This window comes from Convolutriloba macropyga, chromosome 14, assembly GCF_964194025.1.
Source record: "Convolutriloba macropyga chromosome 14, txConMacr16.3, whole genome shotgun sequence".
In the NCBI taxonomy this organism is placed as follows: Eukaryota; Metazoa; Xenacoelomorpha; order Acoela; family Convolutidae; genus Convolutriloba; species Convolutriloba macropyga.
Window position 1 is genome coordinate 26,547,619 of NC_134481.1, and position 24,694 is coordinate 26,572,312.

A 24,694-nucleotide genomic window follows, 5' to 3' on the forward strand; every position below is an offset into this window, starting at 1 on the left:
AGTTATCAGATAAAGTTGCTACCATTATTACAGACAACTATTCAGTACAAAAAGTATTCAATCCGGTTTGAATGATCCGGCTCTTTTCTGTTATTGCCCCCCCCCCCCAGCCTAGCCAGTCTATTTGCACCCCCCTGATATGTTCTTTTTGGTCCTTAGAGATCCTTTATTTTAGTCATAATAATTTGCCGTTACCGGTAGACGAATGGATGAATTTTTGTTTCCGGTTGTCAAAAAAATTAGTACCATAGAGCTATTCCTGCAAAAGAAAGGCGAAAAAATATTAAAAACACGATTATTCTTTGTCTGCTTACATTATAAGCAAAGTTTGATTACCGTATACGTCTTAATTTCAAAACTTGGCTACACAATTAAATTGTAAATGCCGTTTGTATATAATTGTATATGTTAGTGTATGAAATGAAACCAATATGCTATAACATGTATAAATGGGGGGTGCAAACGGACGTGTGGGGGGGGGGGGGGGGCAATAACAGAAAAGAGCCGAATGATCTACCTAATAAACGTTACTTTTTCCAGCAAAGTGAACAACAAAAACGTAGTTGGCAAACTGAAACTAGCAAAAAGAAAAAAAATTTGCAAGATTTTGAAAGCATTGCACAAAATGAGTATAACTTTAATGTTTACAACTGATTGCTGATCTGTAAATTTTGTTGCTGGTTGTCAGTTTGTTCATCATACTAATTGTGGTTTTTCGTTTAGGATGAACCAACAGACAAACAGAGGTGGAATTTTCTTAAAACAGTTGTTTGTCAACATCATTTCAAATACAATAGTTGACTTTGAACTATAAGTTCTCAAATTTGTATTCATTGACATAGCTCGAATCAAACTCATTTTTAGCCAAACGTTCTTTCCTTAAACTACAACTGCGATTACAGTGACTTCAGAATTTTCAAACAGATTTCTTCTTAATTGTAAAGGTTTTCTCAAGTTAAAAAATTACTCTTAAAATGCAATTATTGGCGGATTTCAAAACTGCAATAATTTTGTGTATATTCTTATCACTTCTAAGTACGTTCGACCTGACTGAGGCTCGAACCCGCAACCAGTGTTTTCCTCCTGACTTCCAAAGCGTTGATATTAGCGAGTTTGAGCTACTTGGCACATGGTATGAAACCTCAAGGACGTATTTCCCTTTGGAAAATTGGCATTCTTGTGTCGAGTTTGAGTTTTCATTGCAAAGTAATCTTTACGGTAAGCTTAACCATTCAACTTTACACTTGTGAAATATATTTGTCCTGTTGCCAGATCATAGAGATTCTAGATATCATACTCCAGTCTTGAAAAGTTAAATTGTTCTATTTTTACCATTGATTATTGCTGCGACCCATCTTGAGGGGAGGGGGAGGAACTATATAATCAAATGGGTTTTTTTGTTCACTCAATTTTGACCGATCGATATGTTCACCGTAGAGAGTTGTGAGTGGTATCATTTAAAAGCCCGTCCAGCGTAGAATATGGAATGAAAAAGCTTTTTTTGAATTTCATTTTCTAGAGCGAGTTATAGTGGTTTAAATTTTTGTAAATATTAGACCGATTTGCATTGTTTTTATTCGAATTTTCGGGAATTTCTGCCTAAAATTTCATCAATTTTGCTGAAATATGTAACAATTATTTAAAAAAATACTGTTGATTATATTTTTAAAGACAAAAAAGTATGGTTAATTATTTTGATTTAAAATTATTGGTTAAAATTTTGGCTAAATTTTTCAGAGTTCAGCCTTTTCAATCAAAAATTGCCCGAAATAATATTTTTTAGTCCACTTTGATTAAATTTGCCGGAATTACACACCCGAAATTAACTAACACAACCTTTGTAAACTACAAAAAGGCTAGTCTTACTTCCACTTTCTTTGAGAGTAGTCTAGACTTAAAATATTTCCGTTTTTTAATTAACTTAATATTTTTTCACTAACTTTACTCTGTAATGATCAAAAACGCAGTATTTACTTTTGTTCTTTTAACTAACAAGTTATTTAGATCTATAACAGTCCAAGATGTATTAAAACAATGGAGTGTTCTTAATGGTAAAACAGATATAGCAAGGCCCGTTTTTGTCTAATCTTGGACTGTTACAATTCAAGCATTATTCGGATTGTAATCAGTCGGTCTTTTTTTTTTTTAAAAAATTCGGATTTTTTTAATGTTAATTTAAGAACAGAACAATTCAAATCAAAACTCACTGTTGGTAGGTTCAAAAGATTTTCTAAGCAGTTCTAAATTAACGTATCTAGTTTCTTTACTCGAGAGATTGTTGGCGTTTTGACTTGTAAAAATGTTGATTTTTAACTAAACAATGGCTTATTGAATTGTGCCACTAATTTACACTCAATTTGGACAACTTGTAGCTTAGTGTCAGCAAGAAAATGCTTTTTCCTCTTTTTCTTTCTACTGAATTGAATTTTAATTTTTTTGTGGTTTCGCGCGTTAAATTATGGTTTTCTAGCTTTGACACCACTTATCGCATTATCCAGACTTCATATATTTTTTGAATGGCGTTCAAAATAAGGCACAATTAAATACAATTAAGGTCTTTAAAGGCATAGATTATGGTTTTATTGGCTTCGACACCCCTTTCTCAAAAAATTAAATTAAATATTTTACATTTGTTTTAACTGTCGTTTTTATTTTGTCTTTCTAGTCATACAAAGTTTCCTGGATCATGAAATGTCTCAATGAAATTTTATGGGAAATTAATGAAGCTTTTTTTATTTGAGTAGATAGCTGATAGTTTTCATGACTTTAAAAACAATTATTTTCAAAAAAAAGCACTTTTTAACATTGCATTTTTCTTCTTTTTTGTCTTTTTGTTACCTAATCTCGATGATTCCCAGTCACATATGACATTATTGTTGTGAAAAGAGCGTTCATTTATATACAAATCTAATGTTTTGTTAAGAATTCGTTATGAATTTACTGACTTCGACAAGGGTTTTTGCAAAAAAATGAACTAATTCTTGTTTTTCATCTGTATTTGACGTTTTTTCTGTAGATGTAAGACATGTTCGGGATAACTGCAGTTCCCAAGGGCCTCCTTTAGACGGATACAGGAATCTATTTAAGTTTTTCAATTTGCAATTAATGGATTTCATGACTTTGGATTTTTTATTTTCGTAAAATACAAATGTGTTTCTCAATTTTGCCTATTTTCTCCATTTTTGTACCTGTTGTCATTAATAAAATGTCCTATGCCACCTTATTGGTGGAGCTCGAGGGAGGCTCAATTGAACATATTTTGAGGAGAAAATTATGACTTAACGGCTTCGACAGCATTTTTTCGCACGTTTTAGTTGAAATTTTGTTTGTTATCTCTATTGGTTGCTCTTTTTGTGATCGCAAAAAAAAGAATTAAGACAGGTCTTAATGCCATCTCGCAGAGGCGATATGAACATGGTGGATGTTTTCAACTGCCATCTAATGGTTTTCATTACTTTGAAACTAATTGTTTCTTAAAATGTAGGCCAATTCTTACACTTTGCTTTTTTTGTTCTTTTTTGTCTCATGGTTACCGAGCTTTTTAATGGAGTGCTCCCATATCTTTTCTAGTGAATACAATTTATTTTGTTTAATTTCAGTTTTATCGGACGCTATTTTGTCCTTGTTAATAATTTTTTTTATTAGAATGTTTATAAAGATTTGGATGTAATTAATGTTTGCTGTTATTGTTGTTTAATTTTGTTGTTCGTCTTGTCTTGCTTTCTTAATAATAGCTGATCTCATCAATTTAATGGAGAATTTTTTATTCCCTTGAGTTATTTGTGTTGGAGGCGATCTTTTTTTCATACAATTTTTTTTGAAAAATACTTGAAATTTTGGGGGTTTTGCTACGACTGAGAAAAATTGGCTTTGTTACGGTGTAGTAAAAAATTTCTCTTCTTTTCCGTTAAAGACCCATAAATTTTTTTTTGTCGAATGTTGGCAAGATGTTAAAACGAATTTAATCATAATGCATAATTAGCCATAATGGTTTCTTAGACATTTAGAAAAACATGGATAAAACATTTCAACCAGCATCTCTGATTTGTTTGACTCAAAGTGATGCTGGTAAAGTAAAGAGTTAAAAGTACTCTCTTGCTCAATTTTACCTCATTTTTTTCTCATTTTTGTCTTTTCATCAATTCTACTTTTATACTGTCACTGTGCTTGCTTTTTTTCATGTGTTATTTCCTGTTCTTAATGTAACAAATAAGTTTTGAATATTCATTTTACTTTGCTATATCCAAAACATTGTAAAAGTAACATTTTCTTGAAACATTAAAATACTGCCTGGGTTCATAGAAGATCTTGGCAATTTTTTTCCATGTAAAGCTGCAGATTATGAGCGTACAAAACTGATATAGGTAAAACTTTTCTAGGTTTCTAGAAAAACTCAACTTAAATTTGTTCCTGAAAAGAGTTAGTGAGCATCCCTTCTGTGATATTTTCTCTGAGTCCCATTGACAGCATGTTTGATAAGTAATAGTCGTTTGTTTATACTTCGACCATTATTTTCACTCAGTTTTACACTGCAAAAGAACTTTAACTATCAATTCACAACTCAACGACAATTAAGTTTTTTGCGTTCAAATTTATTGTTAATTTGAGTACAACTAAACAATCATTATTAAATTTTTGAAATAATATCAATGCATGTATTTACAATTTCGTTGAAAAAGTTGAGAATTTTGCATATGTTCTCTTTTTTGTATTTTGCGGAGACAATTTGTTTTTTCAGGGCCAATAAGGAAGAGCAGCAAAAGTTTTGGCTTCTGAATGTTTTGCACCAGCCAACAAGGAAACTCTCGACGCACTGAAAAAATTGCATCTCACTGAAGAAAAACCTATTGTAGTCCAAAAATTATCATAACAAGCTTATCAATTCAGTAAAGAAATTGTAATGGAAGAACTGTACTCGTTTTCTAAGTTTACAGCTGCTAATCCTTCAAATATATTTCTCGAACATTTTTTGCATGCTGTACAGTGTTCCGCTTCAGATCAGTCAGAAAATGCTTTGAAAGTACTTATTAAGCTGGTAAGCATAAGTTGCCGGGGGGAACTTCCCGAATTTGATTCAAGGGCCCTTTGTAGTTCAACGCTCGCTATTATAAGCATTGTTGAAAAACAAAAGCGATGTTTGCCCTATTGCCATCGGAGAATTCTTGCGGAGCCTAATAGCTAAGCGTTTAGCCAAGGAAGCAAATTAAGGAGCAAAAGAATTTATCTGGAGCCTGCAATTGTGTTTTGCAGTGAAGGGTGGAGCGGAAGCCATTATACATTCGACTAAACTTTCGTATGAAACAAAAATCACCTCGTCAATTTCTTCGCCTATTTTGGAAATTGACTTTTGCAATGCATTCAGTTCAACAAAACGCAGTGAAATGCTGAAAATTGTTGCCATTTCAATGTCTGGCATTGCCACTTTTACCAATTTTAATTATTCAAAACACAGCTGTTTTTTAAGACAATTTGTTGTTAACAGTGAAAGCGGTAACCAACAAGCCAACCCATTGTGTCCTTTGCTTTTTTTCTCTGACGCAATGCAAAAAAATTTAACAATCGTCGCTGGACCTTCCACAACAATGCTGGCGACGGTGGATCCAAAAGACGATCTAATAAGATCTTGAAATCTTCCATGCAAGGTCGGACCTGATCGCGTCCTCCACAACAAGGTCAATAAGTTCAGGCTGTAGTTCATGGTGGATTTAGACATACTCGATATAGGAACAAAACGAAATGATATTTTGAGCCCTGAGGTCCTAGGAGCTGCGTTAGGATCTCCAGAAACTGGGTGCATGAAAAAAACGAAATAGTAAGAAAAATAAGGGTCATGTTTGAAAAACTGGAGTACTTTGATGACACTCAGTAAGCCTTCGGTATCCTACGCCACTGCATCGTGAACCCCAAAATGGTGTATTCAAACGCCAACAAATTTATTTATTAAACTCCTAAAGAATTTCATGGCCATTAGCGCGAAAAATTTGAGATGATCCTGGAAATTGTTCTTCTAGAAGAGTTCTGGACTCAAGCAACCCTACCCGCAAACCTATCAGGGTTGGGTGTTCGCCAATGCCAAAACCAATACGAAGCATCATACAGTGGTTCTGTCTATTCCTCTGATGATTTTGTTCCATGAACAGCCGGTGAAACCCAAAAAACTTCAAAGATTTTCAGGATCCTTATTTCTTTATAGCACAACTGGATATTCCAAAGATCTCGCAAAAGACGACCCAATAAACTCTTGATAATGAAAATTTTCAAAACCTCGAAAAGATCCTAGCCTCTGAAAGAGAATCCCCGACAGCTCTCATTGTCTGTTCAAAATGCTGGATTATGATTGTCTGCTCCCCCATTCCAACTCCTGGGCTTCATATTGCACCAAAAGACTTTCGAATTAGTGCAAAATACAGGTTGGGTGTCCCTGTCTATGACGATGAAAGGAAGTGCCCTTGCTGTCAATCAGCTGTTCTTGACATCTATGGTCATCATGCCATTGCCTGTTACGGTCGAGGAAACGCAATTGCAAGACATGACTGAGTTCGAGTTAAAATAGTGTCTGCTCGCTCATCTGCCAATCTTTCACGAGTCGTGGAAAAATTTAATTAAATTCTTTCCAGAAAACCAATCACGCCCCGGAGACAGCTTTGTCCCGACTTGGTAAGCGGGGAAACCTGTTGCATGTGATGTAACTGTTACTTCATCGCTGCAATCCAACTCTCTCACTAATGCGGCCGGCTACAAAGGCAGGATACGCGCTTGATGCGGCGGATTAACGAAAATATTGCCTCCCCGACGATAACTTCGCAAAAATCGGAGTCACATTTGTTCCCTTGGCAATCGAAGACCTTGGCGGACTATCGGCATTTTTTTTAAAAAAAAACACTCAAGCGATTGACTGTGTTGAGTGACAATCGTTCTTTCCAAGTGCAGGGATTGTCTGTAGCCTTCTCTAAACTGATGCAATCCTTGTCAATCACTGCTGTTTGGGGATCAGCAACAATGTTATTAGCACGAGCTTCCTAGTTTACTAGAAGAGTCCAGATTGGTCCTCTTATGATGAGCCGCCGAAACGCTTGCAGTAAATGGGAGCCTTATTAATGTGGAGTTCTACTATTTTTATTCTTTCTTGACCAAAGTGAGGAGAATAAAAGTAATCATTTTACAAGTGGAAAACTGAAAAAAACCTGATGAAATGAGATTCACAAACTGTTGATCTGTTGTAATGATAACCACCGTTATGTTAACTGTCAATTAAATTTCAATATCGAAAAGAAATTGAAGCGAACAATCAATTTTCTAGATATTTGAAAAAATTAGCATCAAAAATTAGATATCCACTTTTTTATCATAAGTTTTTGATAGCTAAGCTACGTATATTTTTCAGACATTAGTTGGAACTGGAAAAATGGTAAGATTTTAGTTTCTGCGCCGATACCACATCCTTCCACTCACATTCATGCATTTCAGAGCATACGCTTTACTCTTAAAACCCGACACACACTTTCATGTCTTTCATGTATACATGGCACTTAAAACATACTGACTGAAGTGAGTATTATTTCTGAACCAATTTTTCGTACATTTGTTTGAACAGAAGTACAAATGAAACCTTCCAATAAAACATCAGAAAGATTTATCGATCAAAAAATTTTAAAAACTGGCTGATTCTTTTTCCCTTTTATATGATTTGAGTTTAAAATTGCATCGCAGAACATCGGAGTTTAAGACCGATCAATTGGATTAACTAATCTGAAGATGAATCACGAAGCGTACTGGATGTCATATCTTGATTGCGTTATTCAATTGTGGGCGTCAATTGTTTTATATAGATGCGCATTAACTGCGATAATTGGTTCCTGTTTTCCACCCCTATTCTTTTAACACTAATTTTGTTTAACCCAATCAATTAAGCCTGCAAAAATCTTTCGGTACATTGTTTTTCCACAACTTTAAAGTAACCATAATTGAGCTTAATTAGGCCACAGCCAACTCTAATTAGTCTCCTTAATAGAGAATAAAATCCAGGTGATACGAGTGAGGCATCAAAAACCTTTTCCACACTTCAGTCATTTCGCTTTGATTTTAATCTGTAAACTATGAACTTAAATTTGCCAGGAAAGTAAAACAAAATATTCAGTTGTTAGAAGCAAAAATATAAATATAAGCGAAATAATTATCTGATATAGACCAAGGCAATTGAAAAGTGGATCTACATCAAGGACATTTACTGTTCTATTGCATCTTGAAAACAATAATGATAACTGCCAACTTTAAAATTAACATTTTTTCCAACGAAAAATATTGGTTGTGGAAGGCCTTAAATTGTATATTAAAAGAGTAAACAAGGAGGTTCGGTAATGTGCGTTTGCAAATAAGGCTCCGATCCCACTCACTTACCAAATGAGGGAAAAATAGAAAGCTTTCTAAAAATTTTTCGTTTAACAAACAACTAAGCGAAAAAATTAAAGCAGTATTAGAGGGCCGATGAAACTGGCCATTTATGAGGGTAGTGGTCAAGACAAACGTAAAAATTAAATATTAGCAAACATAAATTACGACCAAAAACTGGCGTCTTTTTTAAGAAAAAAAACACTTATTCAAAAAAGAAAACGGAAGCAAACAAAAACTGAATTAAAAAAAACCTTCCCTAGATAAGATATGAGACCTGTCAACAATGAGGCTTGGTAACAGATCAACAAAGAAGAGCAAAAAAGTGCAAAGTTCATTCAACAATACGTTTGTTGAAAACAAACAATTTCAAATTGATTGAGACCATTACGCATCATCAACTCAACTCAAAAAAAGTGCACTTTATGATTTATATGAAGCAATTAAGACCTGTCAATATCCATAATATGTCAGACAACTACCAAAAGAACCGCAATTAAATTTAACAAGAAATCGGTGTGGCGACCAATAAAACCATAAGCTAATCATGGAAACTTCAAATACTTTTAACTTCATTTTTTTCAACGCCAATCAGACCACCCTATTATTGTGACAACGTGTAAAGGAAAGGAAAAAACTCAAAAGTCAGCAGATATCCAAAAAACAATCCTTTCTTATTAAAATGCGTAGTACCAAAGTAAAATAACCATTGACTGGAAATAAAATAGTTATGAGGATTGGATCATGGTTGATTAGAAAGTAGATACAATCGATAGATACAAATGTCAACTACCAAATTGACAGAAAAAATATAAAAATGAAAAATCTCAAAAATCCAACGATTTTTTTATACAAATATTTTCAAAAGTTCAAATAAACTTAAGCTTTCATTTTAAAATTCAATTAAATGCTCAGGGATTTGTAACTGCTCACGAAACCAGTTGAGCTTGTTTTTAGTGAGATTGAATCAAAAGACAGCCAAAAAAACAACAAAAATGGACAGAACCAAAATTATCATAATTGCTGGGTTGTTTTTTTGCTGGGTTGTTTTGCTGGGTTGTTGTATTTGATTTTAAATGGGTTATCCTGGCAATGGGACTTTATGAAAAAGCCAACAAAGAGCAAAGTTTGATCAGTATTGAAAACTCAACAAATTCTTATGGAAAGTTTCTTAGGCGCTAAATACATCAAACAAAATCTAGCCAGCGGCGCAAATATTGTTCAGAGCAACAGAAAAACGATAACTTTTGTCAATAATGAGACAAATTTACATGTTGATGTCAATGAGAAAAAAATGAGATACAAATTTTTTTTGTCAAAATAGAAAATAATTGAAAGTCATTGATGCCTATAGCTACAAACTGAAATCAGTAGGCGATACATTTAAACATAACAATAAGCAATCCAGAACAGACAATTAGAGGCCAAAAAAGTTCTTTTAAATTTTGCGAGAGAGCGACTTCGCTGCCGTTAAAACAGTAAATAATTGACTGAAATCATTAAAAAAGTTTTTGCGATCTCTTTTGGTGTCAATTGAAGTTTTCCTCAATTTGATAATACTAAGAGGGCATAAAACACAACCTCAAATATAGGCAATAACCCAATTTTTGAAATTTGGTTCTAAGAAAGCCGGGAAACTAATTGTTAAAAACCAAAATCAGTTAAAAGAGTAATTTTAATCATTAGCTTGTGACTAAGTTTACAAATTTGGACTTGTATATGTTTAGACTAAGCTAAATATGGATGACGATGAACCTAAAGAACTGGTCAAACCTCAAAACTTCTGTGACTTTTTCTTAAAGCAAATATATTCAACGCCCTAACAGGCATTCGATAACAACAGACAGCATTGAATATGTTCACCAATTGCTCTCAAAGAGCCTGATTAAATTTCTGTTTATTAAAATGAAGTCAGGAAGCTGCAAAAAATGACAAACGAATGCAAAACAAAAGAAGTCAATTAAAGCTCACAAAACCACATTGTTAAATCCATAAAAATTGTGAGCTTTTCTCTGAAGATATGATCATTTCATGGAGACTGAAGATATATTCATTTGGCCTCATTTTTGTTGTAAGTATGATTTTTCATTAATTGGGTCTTTGTTTAAAATCGTTTTCGTCGGTAATGGAAATAAAATTGACAAAACTGCGAAAAAAATTGGAAAAAGATCACGCCCCAATATCCGAATACATATTGATTATATGAATCCAAGTTGAACTCAAAACCTAACACCAACTTTACTGTACGTCCAGCCCATACACTGATTAATTCCTTACGTGTGCAAATAGGAGTATTTAGCTAACCTAACTTTTCACTCAAATAAAATTAAGAGGGACAGTTAGAAGCCAAAAAAATTCTTTTAATTTTTGCGAGAGAGCGAATTTGCTGCCTTTAATATTGTAACCTATCAACTGAAATCATTAAGAATGTTCTGCGATTTTTTTCGGTGTCAACTGGAGTTTTCTTCAGTTTGATAAAACGAAAAGGCGAAAAAAACAACCTCCAATTTAGGCAAATACGCGAAAATCACAAAACTTTTTGTGAATTTTTGTTTAAAGAAAGCCGAGAAAACAATAGCTAGAAAACCAAAATCAGTAAAAAGAGTAATTTTGTTACTTAGCTTGGACTAAGTTTACAAAATTGGCCTGGTATATGTTTAGACTAAGCTACATATGGATGGTGATAAGCTAAAAAAAATGATTAAACTTCAAAATTTCTGTGACTTTTTCTTAAAGCAAATACATTCAACGTCCTAATAGGCATTCGATAACAGCCTACAGCTTTGAATATGTCCACTAATTGCTGTCAAAGAGCCTGATTTGATTTTTGATTAAAAAGATGAAGTCATGAAGCTGCAAAAAGAATGACAAACGAATGCAGAACAAAAGAAATCAATTAAAGCTCACAAAACCAAATTGTTAAACCCATAAAAACTATGAGCTTTTCTCTGAACTATGAGCCTTTCTCTGTGGCGACCGTTAAAACCATAAGCTAATCATGGAAACTTCAAATACTTTTATCTTCATTTTTTTCAACGCCAATCAGGCCACCCTATTATTGTGACAACGTGTAAAGGAAACAAAAAAACTCAAAAGTCAGCAGATATCCAAAAAACACTCCTTTCTTATTAAAATGCGTAGTACCAAAGTAAAATAACCATTGACTGGAAATAAAAGAGTTATGAGGATTGGATCATAGTTGATTAGAAAGTAGATACAATCGATAGATACAAATGTCAACTACCAAATTGACAGAAAAAAAATAAAAATGAAAAATCTCAAAAATCCAACCATTTTTTTATACAAATATTTTCAAAAGTTCAAATAAATTTAAGCTTTCATTTTAAAATTCAATTAAATGCTCAGGGATTTGTAACTGCTCACGAAACCAGTTCAGCTTGTTCTTAGTGAGATTGAATCAAAAGACAGCCAAAAAACAACAAAAATGGACAGAACCAAAATTATCATAATTGCTGGGTTGTTTTTTTTTGCTGGGTTGTTTTGCTGGGTTGTTGTATTTGATTTTAAATGGGTTATCCTGGCAAAGGGACTTTATGAAAAAGCCAACAAAGAGCAAAGTTTGATCAGTATTGAAAACTCAACAAATTCTTATGGAAAGTTTCTTAGGCGCTAAATACATCAAACAAAATCTAGCCAGCGGCGCAAATATTGTTCAGAGCAACAGAAAAACGATAACTTTTGTCAATAATGAGACAAATTTACATGTTGATGTCAATGAGAAAAAAATGAGATACAAATTTTTTTTATCTAAATAGAAAATAATTGAAAGTCATTGATGCCTATAGCTAAAAACTGAAATCAGTAGGTGATACATTTAAACATAGCAATAAGCAATCCAGAACAGACAATTAGAGGCCAAAACAGTTCGTTTAAATTTTGCGAGAGAGCGACTTCGCTGCCGTTAAAACGGTAAATTATTGACTGAAATCATTAAAAAAGTTTTTGCGATTTCTTTTGGTGTCAATTGTAGTTTTCCTCAATTTGATAAAGCTAAGAGGGCAAAAAACACAACCTCAAATATAGGCAATTACCCAATTTTTGAAATTTGGTTCTAAGAAAGCCGGGAAACTAATTGTTAAAAGCCAAAATCAGTTAAAAGAGTAATTTTGTTCATTAGCTTGTGACTAAGTTTACAAATTTGGACTTGTATATGTTTAGATTAAGCTGAATATGGATGGCGATGAACCTAAAGAACTGGTCAAACCTCAAAACTTCTGTGACTTTTTCTTAAAGCAAATATATTCAACGCCCTAACAGGCATTCGATAACAACAGACAGCATTGAATATGTCCACCAATTGCTCTCAAAGAGCCTGATTCAGTTTTTGATTATTAAAATGAAGTCAGGAAGCTGCAAAAAAGACAAACGAATGCAAAACAAAAGAAGTCAATTAAAGCTCACAAACCCACATTGTTAAATCCATAAAAATTGTGAGCTTTTCTCTGAAGATATGATCATTTCATGAAGACTGAACATATATTCATTTGGCCTCATTTTGTTGTAAGTATGATTTTTCATTAATTGGGTCTTTGATTAAGATCGTTTTTGTCGGTAATGGAAAAAAAAATTGACAAAACTGCGAAAAAATTTGGAAAAAGATCACGCCCCAATATCCGAATACATATTGATTATAAGAATCCAAGTTGAAATCAAAACCTAACACCAATTTTCCTGTACGTCCAGCCCATACACTGATTAATTCCTTACGTGTGCAAATAGGAGTATTTAGCTAACCTAACTTTTCACTCAAATAAAATTAAGAGGGACAGTTAGAAGCCAAAAAAATTCTTTTAATTTTTGCGAGAGAGCGACTTTGCTGCCTTTAAAATTGTAACCTATCAACTGAAATCTTTAAGAATGTTCTGCGATTTTTTTCGGTGTCAACTGGAGTTTTCTTCAGTTTGATAATACGAAAAGGCGAAAAAAACAACCTCCAATTTAGGCAAATACGCGAAAATCACAAAACTTTTTGTGAATTTTTGTTTAAAGAAAGCCGAGAAAACAATAGCTAGAAAACCAAAATCAGTAAAAAGAGTAATTTTGTTACTTAGCTTGGACTAAGTTTACAAAATTGGCCTGGTATATGTTTAGACTAAGCTACATGTGGATGGTGATAAGCTAAAAAAATGATTAAACTTCAAAATTTCTGTGACTTTTTCTTAAAGCAAATACATTCAACGTCCTAATAGGCATTCGATAACAGCCTACAGCTTTGAATATGTCCACCAATTGCTGTCAAAGAGCCTGATTTGATTTTTGATTAAAAAGATGAAGTCATGAAGCTGCAAAAAGAATGACAAACGAATGCAGAACAAAAGAAATCAATTAAAGCTCACAAAACCAAATTGTTAAACCCATAAAAACTATGAGCTTTTCTCTGAACTATGAGCCTTTCTCTGTGGCCACCGTTAAAACCATAAGCTAATCATGGAAACTTCAAATACTTTTAACTTCATTTTTTTCAACGCCAATCAGGCCACCCTATTATTGTGACAACGTGTAAAGGAAACAAAAAACTCAAAAGTCAGCAGATATCTAAAAAACACTCCTTTCTTATTAAAATGCGTAGTACCAAAGTAAAATAACCATTGACTGGAAATAAAATAGCTACGAGGATTGGATCATGGTTGATTGGAAGTAGATACAATGGATAGATACAAATTTCAACTACCAAATTGACAGAAAAAAAAATGAAAAATCTCAAAAATCCAACGATTTTTTTATACAAATATTTTCAAAAGTTCAAATAAATTTAAGCTTTCATTTTAAAATTCAATTAAATGCTCAGGGATTTGTAACTGCTCACGAAACCAGTTCAGCTTGTTTTTAGTGAGATTGAATCAAAAGACAGCCAAAAAACAACAAAAATGGACAGAACCAAAATTATCATAATTGCTGGGTTGTTTTTTTGCTGGGTTGTTTTGCTGGGTTGTTTTATTTGATTTTAAATGGGTTATCCTGGCAATGGGACTTTATGAAAAAGCCAACAAAGAGCAAAGTTTGATCAGTATTGAAAACTCAACAAATTCTTATGGAAAGTTTCTTAGGCGCTAAATACATCAAACAAAATCTAGCCAGCGGCGCAAATATTGTTCAGAGCAACAGAAAAACGATAACTTTTGTCAATAATGAGACAAATTTACATGTTGATGTTAATGAGAAAAAAATGAGATACAAATTTTTTTTGTCTAAATAGAAAATAATTGAAAGTCATTGATGCCTATAGCTACAAACTGAAATCAGTAGGTGATACATTTAAACATAACAATAAGCAATCCAGAACAGACAATTAGAGGCCAAAAAAGTTCTGTTAAATTATGCGAGAGAGCGACTTCGCTGCCGTTAAAACAGTAAATTATTGACTGAAATCATTAAAAAACTTTTTGCGATCTCTTTCGGTGTCAATTGTAGTTTTCCTCATTTTGATAAAACTAAGAGGGCAAAAAACACAACCTCAAATATAGGCAATTACCCAATTTTTGAAATTTGGTTCTAAGAAAGCCGGGAAACTAATTGTTAAAAGCCAAAATCAGTTAAAAGAGTAATTTTGTTCATTAGCTTGTGACTAAGTTTACAAATTTGGACTTGTATATGTTTAGACTAAGCTAAATATGGATGGCGATGAACCTAAAGAACTGGTCAAACCGCAAAACTTCTGTGACTTTTTCTTAAAGCAAATATATTCAACGCCCTAACAGGCATTCGATAACAACAGCAGCATTGAATATGTCCACCAATTGCTCTCAAAGAGCTTGATTCAATTTCTGATTATTAAAATGAAGTCAGGAAGCTGCAAAAAATGACAAACGAATGCAAAACAAAAGAAGTCAATTAAAACTCACAAAACCAATTGTTAAATCCATAAAAATTGTGAGCTTTTCTCTGAAGATATGATCATTTCATGAAGACTGAAGATATATTCATTTTGTTGTAAGTATGATTTTTCATTAATTGGGTCTTTGTTTAAAATCGTTTTCGTCGGTAATGGAAAAAAAATTGACAAAACTGCGAAACAATTTGGAAAAAGATCACGCCCCAATATCCGAATACATTTTGATTATATGAATCCAAGTTGAAATCAAAACCTAACACCAATTTTCCTGTACGTCCAGCCCATACACTGATTAATTCCTTACGTGTGCAAATAGGAGTATTTAGCTAACCTAACTTTTCACTCAAATAAAATTAAGAGGGTTAGTTAGAAGCCAAAAAAATTCCTTTAATTTTTGCGAGAGAGCGACTTTGCGGCCTTTAAAATTGTAACCTATCAACTGAAATCATTAAGATTGTTCTGCGAATTTTTTCGGTGTCAACTGGAGTTTCCTTCAGTTTGATAATACGAAAAGGCATAAAATACAATCTTCAATTTAGGCAAATACGCGAAAACCACAAAACTTTTGTGAATTTTCGTTTAAAGAAAGCCGAGAAAACAATAGTTAGAAAACCAAAATCAGTAAAAAGAGTAATTTTGTTACTTAGCTTGGACTAAGTTTACAAATTTTGCCTGGTATATGTTTAGACTAAGCTACATGTGGATGGTGATAAGCTAAAAAAATGATTAAACTTCAAAATTTCTGTGACTTTTTCTTAAAGCAAATACATTCAACGTCCTAATAGGAACTCGATAACAGCCTACAGCTTTGAATATGTCCACCAATTGCTGTCAAAGAACCTGATTTTATTTTTGATTAAAAAGATGAAGTCATGAAGCTGCAAAAAGAATGACAAACGAATGCAGAACAAAAGAAATCAATCAAAGCTCACAAAACCAAATTGTTAAACCCATAAAAACTAAGAGTTTTTCTCTGAACTATGAGCCTTTCTCTGTGGCGACCGTTGAAACCATAAGCTAATCATGGAAACTTCAAATACTTTTAACTTCATTTTTTTCAAAGCCAATCAGGCCACCCTATTATTGTGACAACGTGTGAAGGAAAAAAAACTCAAAAGTCAGCAGATATCTAAAAAACACTCCTTTCTTATTAAAATGCGTAGCATAAAAGTAAAATAACCATTGACTGGAAATAAAATAGTTACGAGGATTGGATCATGGTTGATTAGAAAGTAGATACAATCGATAGATACAAATGTCAACTAACAAATTGACAGAAAAAATATAAAAATGGAAAATCTCAAAAATCCAACGATTTATACAAATATTTTCAAAAGTTCAAATAAATTTAAGCTTTCATTTTAAAATTCAATAAAAATCTCAGGGATTTGTAACTGCTCACGAAACCAGTTGAGCTTGTTTTTAGTGAGGTTGAATCAAAAGACAGCCAAAAAACAACAAAAATGGACAGAACCAAAATTATCGTAATTGCTTGGTTGTTTTTTTGCTGGGTTGTTTTGCTTGGTTGTTTTTTCAATTTTAATTGGGTTATCCTGGCAATGGGACTTTATGAAAAAGCCAAGAAAGAGCAAAGTTTGATCAGTATTGAAAACTCAACAAATTCTTATGGAAAGTTTCTTAGGCGCTAAATACATCAAACAGAATCTAGCCAGCGGCGCAAATATTGTTCAGAGCAACAGAACAGAAAACGATAACTTTTGTCAATAATGAGACAAATTTACATGTTGATGTCAATGAGAAACAACTGAGATACAAATTTTTTTTATCTAAATAGAAAATAATTGAAAGTCATTGATGCCTATAGCTACAAACTGAAATCAATAGGTGATACATTTAAACATAACAATAAGGAATCCAGAACAGACAATTAGAGGCCAAAAAATTTCTTTTAAATTTTGCGAGAGAGCGACTTCGCTGCCGTTAAAAAAGTAAATTACTGACTGAAATCATTAAAAAAGTTTTTGCGATCTCCTTCGGGGGCAATTGTAGTTTTCCTCAATTTGATAATACTAAGAGAGCATAAAACACAACCTGAAATATAGGCAATTACCCAATTTTTGAAATTTGATTCTAAGAAAGCCGGGAAACTTATTGTTAAAAACCAAAATCAGTTAAAAGAGTAATTTTGTTCATTAGCTTGTGACTAAGTTTACAAATTTGGACTTGTATATGTTTAGACTAAGCTAAATATGGATGGCGATGAACCTAAAGAACTGGTCAAACCTCAAAAATTCTGTGACTTTTTCTTAAAGCAAATATATTCAACGCCCTAACAGGCATTCGATAACAACAGACAGCATTGAATATGTCCACCAATTGCTCTCAAAGAGCATGATTCAATTTCTGATTTTTAAAATGAAGTCAGGAAGCTGCAAAAAACGACAAACGAATGCAAAACAAAAGAAGTCAATTAAAGCTCACAAAACCACATTGTTAAACCCATAAAAATTGTGAGCTTTTCTCTGAAGATATGATCATTTCATGAAGACTCAAGATATATTGATTTGACCTCATTTTGTTGTAAGTATGATCTCTCATTAATTGGGTATTTGTTTAAAATCGTTTTTGTCGGTAATGGAAATAAAATTGACAAAATTGCGAAAAAATTTGGAAAAAGATCACGCCCCAATATCCGAATACATATTTTTTATATGAATCCAAGTTGATATCAAAACCTAACCCCAATTATCCTGTACGTCCAGCCCATACGCTGATTAATTCCTTACGTGTGCAAGTAGGAGTATTTAGCTAACTTAACTTTTCACTCAAATAAAAATAAGAGGGACAGTTAGAAGCCAAAAAAATTCTTTTAAATTTTGCGAGAGAGCGATTTCGCTGCCCTTAAACTTGTAACCTATCGACTGAAATCATTAAGAATGTTCTGTGATTTCTTGCGGTGTCAACGGGAGTTTTCTTCAGATTGATAATACAAAAAGGGCATATAATACAACCTCAAATTTAGGCGAACAAATAAAAAATCAAAAAGATTTCTGTGAATTTTTGTTGTAAGAAAGCCGAGAAAATAATAGTTAACAAACCAAAATCAGTAAAAAGAGTAAATTTGTTACTTACCTTGGACTACGTTTACAATTTTTGCCTTGTATATGTTTAGACTATGCTACATGTGGATGGTGATAAGCTAAAAAAATGATTAAACCTCAAAATTTCTGTTCCTTTTTCTTAAAGCAAATACATTCAACGTCCTAATAGGCATTCGATAACAACCGACAGCATTGAATATGTCCACCAATTGCTGTCAAAGAGCCTGATTTGATTTTTATTAATAAGATGAAGTCATGAAGCTGCAAAAAGAATGACAAACGAATAAAGAACAAAAGAAATCAATTAAAGCTCACAAAACCAAATTGTTAAACCCATAAAAACTATGAATTTTTCTCTGAAGACATGACCATTTCATATAGACTGAAGATATATTCATTTGAACTCACTTTGTTGAAAGTATGATTTTTCATTAATTGGGTCTTTGTTTAAAATCGTTTTCGTCGGTAATGGACATAAAATTAACAAAATTGCGAAAATATTTTGAAAAACATCATGCCACAAAATCCGAATACATACTGAGTATATGAATCCTGAGCCCAATTTCTCTCTGCGTCCAGCCCAAACGCTGATTAAGTCCTTACGCGTGCAGGTAGGAGTATTTAGCTAACTCAACTTTTCACTCAAATAAAAATAAGAGGGACAGTTAGAAGCCAAAAAAGTTCTTTTAATATTTGCGAGAGAGCGACTTCGCTGCCCTTAAAATTGTAACCTATCGACTGAAATCATCAAGAATGTTCTGCGATTTTTTTCGGTGACAATGAGAGTTTTCTTCAGTTTGATAATACGAAAAGGGCATAAAATACAACCTCAAATTTAGGCGAACAAATAAAAAATCAAAAAGATTTCTGTGAATTTTCGTTGTAAGAAAGCCGAGAAAATAATAGTTAACAAACCAAAATCAGTAAAAAGAGTAAATTTGTTACTTACCTTGGACTACGTTTACAGTTTTTGCCTTGTATATGTTTAGACTATGCTACATGTGGATGGTGATAAGCTAAAAAAAATGATTAAACCTCAAAATTTCTGTTCCTTTTTCTTAAAGCAAACACATTCAACGTCCTAATAGGCATTCGATAACAACCGACAGCATTGAACAATCTACCAATTGCTGTCAAAGAGCCTGATTTGATTTTTGATTAATAAGATGAAGTCATGAAGCTGCAAAAAGAATGACAAACGAATGCAAAACAAAAGAAGTCAATTAAAGCTCACAAAATCACATTGTTAAACCCATAAAAATTCTGAGCTTTTCTCTGAAGACATGGTCATTTCATGAAGACTGAAGAAAAATTCATTTGGCCTCATTTTGTTGAAAGTATGATCTGTCATTAATTGGGTCTCAGTTTAAAATCGTTTTCGTCGGTAATGGACATAAAATTAACAAAATTGCGAAAATATTTTGAAAAGCATCATGCCACAATATCCGAATACATACTGAGCATATGAATCCACGATGAGCTAAAACCTAAGCCCAATTTCTTTCTGCGTCCAGCCCAAACGCTGATTAATTCCTTGCGTTGGCAAATAAGAGTATTTAGCTAACTAAACACTACAATCAACCAAAAATAAATTATGGTAAATAAATTATAAAATATTCTTTCGAAAAAATGGCCAAATTTAAATTCAAAAATTTTGCAAGACTATTAAACAAAAGGAGCGGAGAAAAGCAACCGAAAACCTTCTCTATCCTTCCTCTCTTAAAGGTAAAAACAATTACATATTTATTAGCGTTTTAAACAAATTTTAGCAAAACTGACCAGATTTTGGTAAATCAAGCATCAAAAATGTGAATAAAAGCAACGGAGTTCAGTCTATTATTCTAAAAAATCTTAAACCTCGATAAATTCCTGCAGAAAAATCAAACATCATTTTAAATTCCATAATCTACGCTGGGTGAGTTTTCTAATGATACCACTCACAACACTCTACAATCAACAAAGATTGACTAAACAAAAAAACCATTTCAGTATATAGTACCTGCCCCCCAAGAAGGTCGGAACAATAAGACAGCCGCGGACTGGAATTGCCCAAAATATCAAAACAACATGTATCTGCATTTACAAGTGATAGTCATTATATTTGTGTAAACCTTGAACACCTTCTTTATGCATTTATTGGAAAGCCGGTACCTCAAAAATCTATAAAAAAGAAAACAGATCTGAGTGAAAAAATGACAGAGATTGTATCTTATGTGTTTGTGATCCATATAATATATCAGTTCTCAAAGGTGTTGATTTTTGACTCACGAACAAAAGTCCAAAAAAATCCAATCAAATTGAAAACTTCATTTGTAAGTTCTCGGTACTGCTCCTGCTTTTTTGCAGGGTATTACGCCGAACAAAAACTATTTTTAAGCATTCTTTATCACTCAGCTAAAAATGATGTGCCATCACTGTTCTTTGAGTTCGCACAATTAAAAGCTGTTTTATGTCGCACTTTCGAAGATCAGTAATTTTGTGTTTTTGAAGTCCTTTGAGCTTTAGTTTTGCGTATTGTTAATTTGGACGCCAAAATAGATAAGAGAATTATGGCGTTAACAAATTCGGATGAAAAAATTTCTGGACTAAATGACTGACGGGTAAACATTTACGGTGTTAACGCTTTCGACTTTGGGTCTCTTTCATTATCTGGATCTATTCTGTTTCGCCCCCCCCCCAAGCTTAGTTAGCATAAAATTTTTTTATGACCCCCCAGGCGCACGTGCTATTTTCTTACATGGTAACGTGCTATATAACAACATACAATTTGTAACCTGGGGGCCATAAAAAACACTGGGGGAAAACAGAGTAGATCCCATTATCTTTGCGGGTTCTAAATTTTTGTTTTTCCTCAGCACTTTATCTCGCTATCCAATTTCAAGTTCAACACGAAGACTGAAGACTTGTTTGTCAAACTTTGCCATGTTTATCTGTAGCTTCGCAACTTAAAATTAAATTTTCTCTCAGCAGCAGTTTTAGAATGAGGTGAGTGAAAAACGCTGGATTAGGCTGCTAAGCAAAATTACTTTTTATTTGTTTGCAGCTGCTATAAAAATGTTTGTATTGTTTTTTGTTAGTTTGTTCAATTTTCATTTCTATTTATGCAGCAAAACTCTCACTCTAAGAGAACTCAAACTTTAATTTGATTTAGAAGAAATTGGGGATTAGACATGCTCAGGTAGACTAAAAGCTGTTGTCATAAGTTTTTCCTCTTATGGATCCTTAATTGTATTGATGAAGAAATTTATGCGAAATGAGTATAATTTCAAGTTTCCATTTAAAAAATATATTCTTTATTCGACTTTTCGTTAAAATGCAGAATAAAAAATTTTTCATAGCCAATATAGTTACAGTATGATATTGACCCTACAATCGAAGCAACCAGTCGTAAATATGTCTACTTTTTTTCAGGAGCTCAACCCATCTTTTGTTTATCTCAGACTATAGGAAAGTCTGTTTGATCACAAGTTTTATTGCCGACTAAGAAGAAATTAGAGATTTGTATAGAAAGAAACGAAATTGGTGCCGAATGAAAAATTTTTTTCAGTAGCAACGTAGGAGCTCTTAAAAGTTATTTTTATTTTTAGGAAGAAAACAATCGGAAAAAAATTTATATGGTGATTCTTTAAGAAAATTGATTGATGTTTTTAATTTTTTTGAATGATTTGAAATATTTTTTATTTCAATTATATTTAACCATATGGTTATAACTTTAACTTACTTGTTGCAAAAAAAAGAAACAAAGGATGAAAACATACCAATAAACGCGAACCATTGAGGAACCTTTACACAGGAAAAGAGGGGCTCAAGAAAGAGGGTTTTTACATGAAAAATTGTTTTTAAAACAAGCAACAACTGTTTGTAGTCATATGCCATATAAATATTCAAATTGAAATATTTGAAGAAAAGACAAAAAATTTCCGGCTCAAAAAAACCTTGAAAAAAGAGACCTAATTTGGAGAAGAACTATAGCCTGTCCCATAAAGTTGAAAAAGGCGAACATTTCAAAAGCCCCAGGTTAGAGTTCAAAGGTCAAAGTTCAAATTTAAAACATGTAGAAAAAAATTGATGAATGAAAACTTAATGGAGAAAACGTTGACATTCAAATGAGCACATTGATGCTCAATTGCACGTTTTTGGCGTTTTTTGAACGTTCGCTTATTTCAACTTTATGGGACAGACTATACTTACTTGAGCTTCCTACAGCATGAAAGCGGTCAAAAACGTCAATCTCAAACACTGGTAGTTCTGGAATATGAAGTACGCATTACATAATGAAAAACTGGCTGTCAGCAAGAATTTTCAAATTGTTCCTTCTTTATGAAATTTTATTACTACAATTTTTTCTATAAAAGAATGCATTTGTTTGTTTCCCGAGGCTTAGATTTTGGTTGACTCTCTTTGTTCTCTCTCAGTTTTCGGTAGACGAAAAAAATTTATTGTATGCATTTATAAGGCTTCAAATATCCCATAAATACGGGATCACTGAAATGTAGAACTTCAGATTTTTCTCTGTTCTTTTGAAACGTATCTTAGCCTCTTCTTGAAAGAAAGTTTATAATTGGAACTTTTTTAGGATAGTTCCAAAGGTTGCAACTTTTAATCGATGCCATATGAGGAAATTGTATATTTAAAACTTTTCGAATTATGAGGCCAGCTCGGGTACAGGCAGATGGCTGAGAGCGCGTGGGCACCATTGTACAATAACAAATGCGTTTCATATTAAAACAGATTTTTTGCTCAGTTGTCAATAAATTATCATCCGAATGTTAATCAATGAAAGCGAATTTTATTCTTGAGATGGAAAAGGGGTGTAGATTGAAAATATTTGAAATCTGAATAAAACATTTAGACTTATCTATAAAGCTATTATTATTATATTACACTACACTGCCATTGATGATGTTACATCTTGACATTGTTTTTTTGAATAAATGAATTGTTATTTTTTTAACATTTAGTTAACAAATCTGCGGTTTTCTGTGCAAAAAAATCTACTATTCAGTGGCTAAACCATTCAAAAAAGTCACGATAGGAACGTCAGGTCTAATTCTTCTTTCCTTTTAATTTTCTTTGAATATTTAGGGCGCGAATGGGTTGACTGCTACTCGCTGTCTGACATCCTTATTCATCTAGGATTCACGTGTTCCGCTTCTCAGTCCTATAATTTGTAAAAAAAGAGACAAATTTTAAGAAGTGCACTGAACGCGGTTAAGAAAATACTTATCATTATAAGTAATCGCCACCGGAAAAATCATGATGAAATGTTTGTTGCGGTTAAATGTTTTTTTGTTTAACACACGCACCGGGTAGATACCACACCTAAGGTTGGGTAACTTCCCGGGTCAATGAAGCAGACTTATGCCCAGACAGCTCGTTGGTTGAGTTGTCTTGCCATAAATCAACAACTTCTAATCTGGTTTTGCAGCCAGAAAGTTGAAAGAATGTCTTATATCTTTTGCATCGCTTAGATGACGCAATACATTTCGAAATGGACAGTGGCAACTTAATCTTCAGAAATCCACCACCACAATTTGGGTCTGTGAAGAAAGACTACTTTGCTAACGGCTCTTCTTATTTCCATTTCAAATTCGAAGATGATATTAGCCTAGACGCAAACGAGTTGAATGTTCACGTCGTGGATTACGAGAAAGACAGTTACATAATCTTGTATGCATGTTACGTAATCGACAGGAGCATTTCGCTGTCAATGAAGTTTGCAAGTGTGAAGAAATATGCGTGGGTGTTGGTGCGTGATCAACGCGAAAATGGAACAATTGCATGGAATGCTAGAGAAAAGATGTTGGCAATGACCTATGTAAAGCCAACATCACTGTATCCAACGTACAGATGGAAATGTTACAACTAAGAAAACTGCAATTTTGAACTTTAAACCCAAGATTGAACTTAAAAACCAAAGTTTTGAAAATTTAGATGTTAAAGAACACGAGAAAGCTCTTATTGTGCGCTCGCACATAATGTTGGGACTCCTTGGAAATGATTCCATATCAATCGATGAAATTGCAATGCCAAAAAGAATCCGTCACGTTTGAATATTAGAATAGATATAGACTGTTCAAACTGATCAGTGTCAAAATGTCGAGGTTTCAGTAGAAGTTTAAGAGTTCGGCAACTTCAAAAATTTATCTTTTCACTAATTGGTTGTCACTATATTGTTCAGCAACAGTTTTCAGTGTTTTTCCGCTTCTTAATTATAGCTAGAAAATTTTAAAATATTTTTTTATTTCACTCAATTATAAAAAATAGAGTGATAAAAATTCCCTTTTCCAATCCGTTTCATCTATTTGACATATAAGCAATGTTTTAATGAAAAAATTTTGTTCAGCCGTCAATTCTAAATAAATATATTGTTTTTTCAAAATCAACATCC

At 32.9% G+C, this 24,694-nt stretch overlaps 1 protein-coding gene across 1 annotated transcript; it reads left to right on the top strand.

Annotated features, from left to right (window-relative positions):
* Positions 1 to 810: 810 nt before the first annotated feature.
* On the top strand, positions 811 to 24,465 carry LOC142353250 (uncharacterized). The gene is made up of 2 exons (XM_075405484.1): positions 811 to 1,218; positions 23,775 to 24,465. Exons 1-2 carry the CDS (start codon positions 975 to 977, stop codon positions 24,170 to 24,172), a joined length of 642 nt encoding a protein of 213 aa, XP_075261599.1. The 5' UTR covers positions 811 to 974; the 3' UTR covers positions 24,173 to 24,465.
* Positions 24,466 to 24,694: the final 229 nt, after the last annotated feature.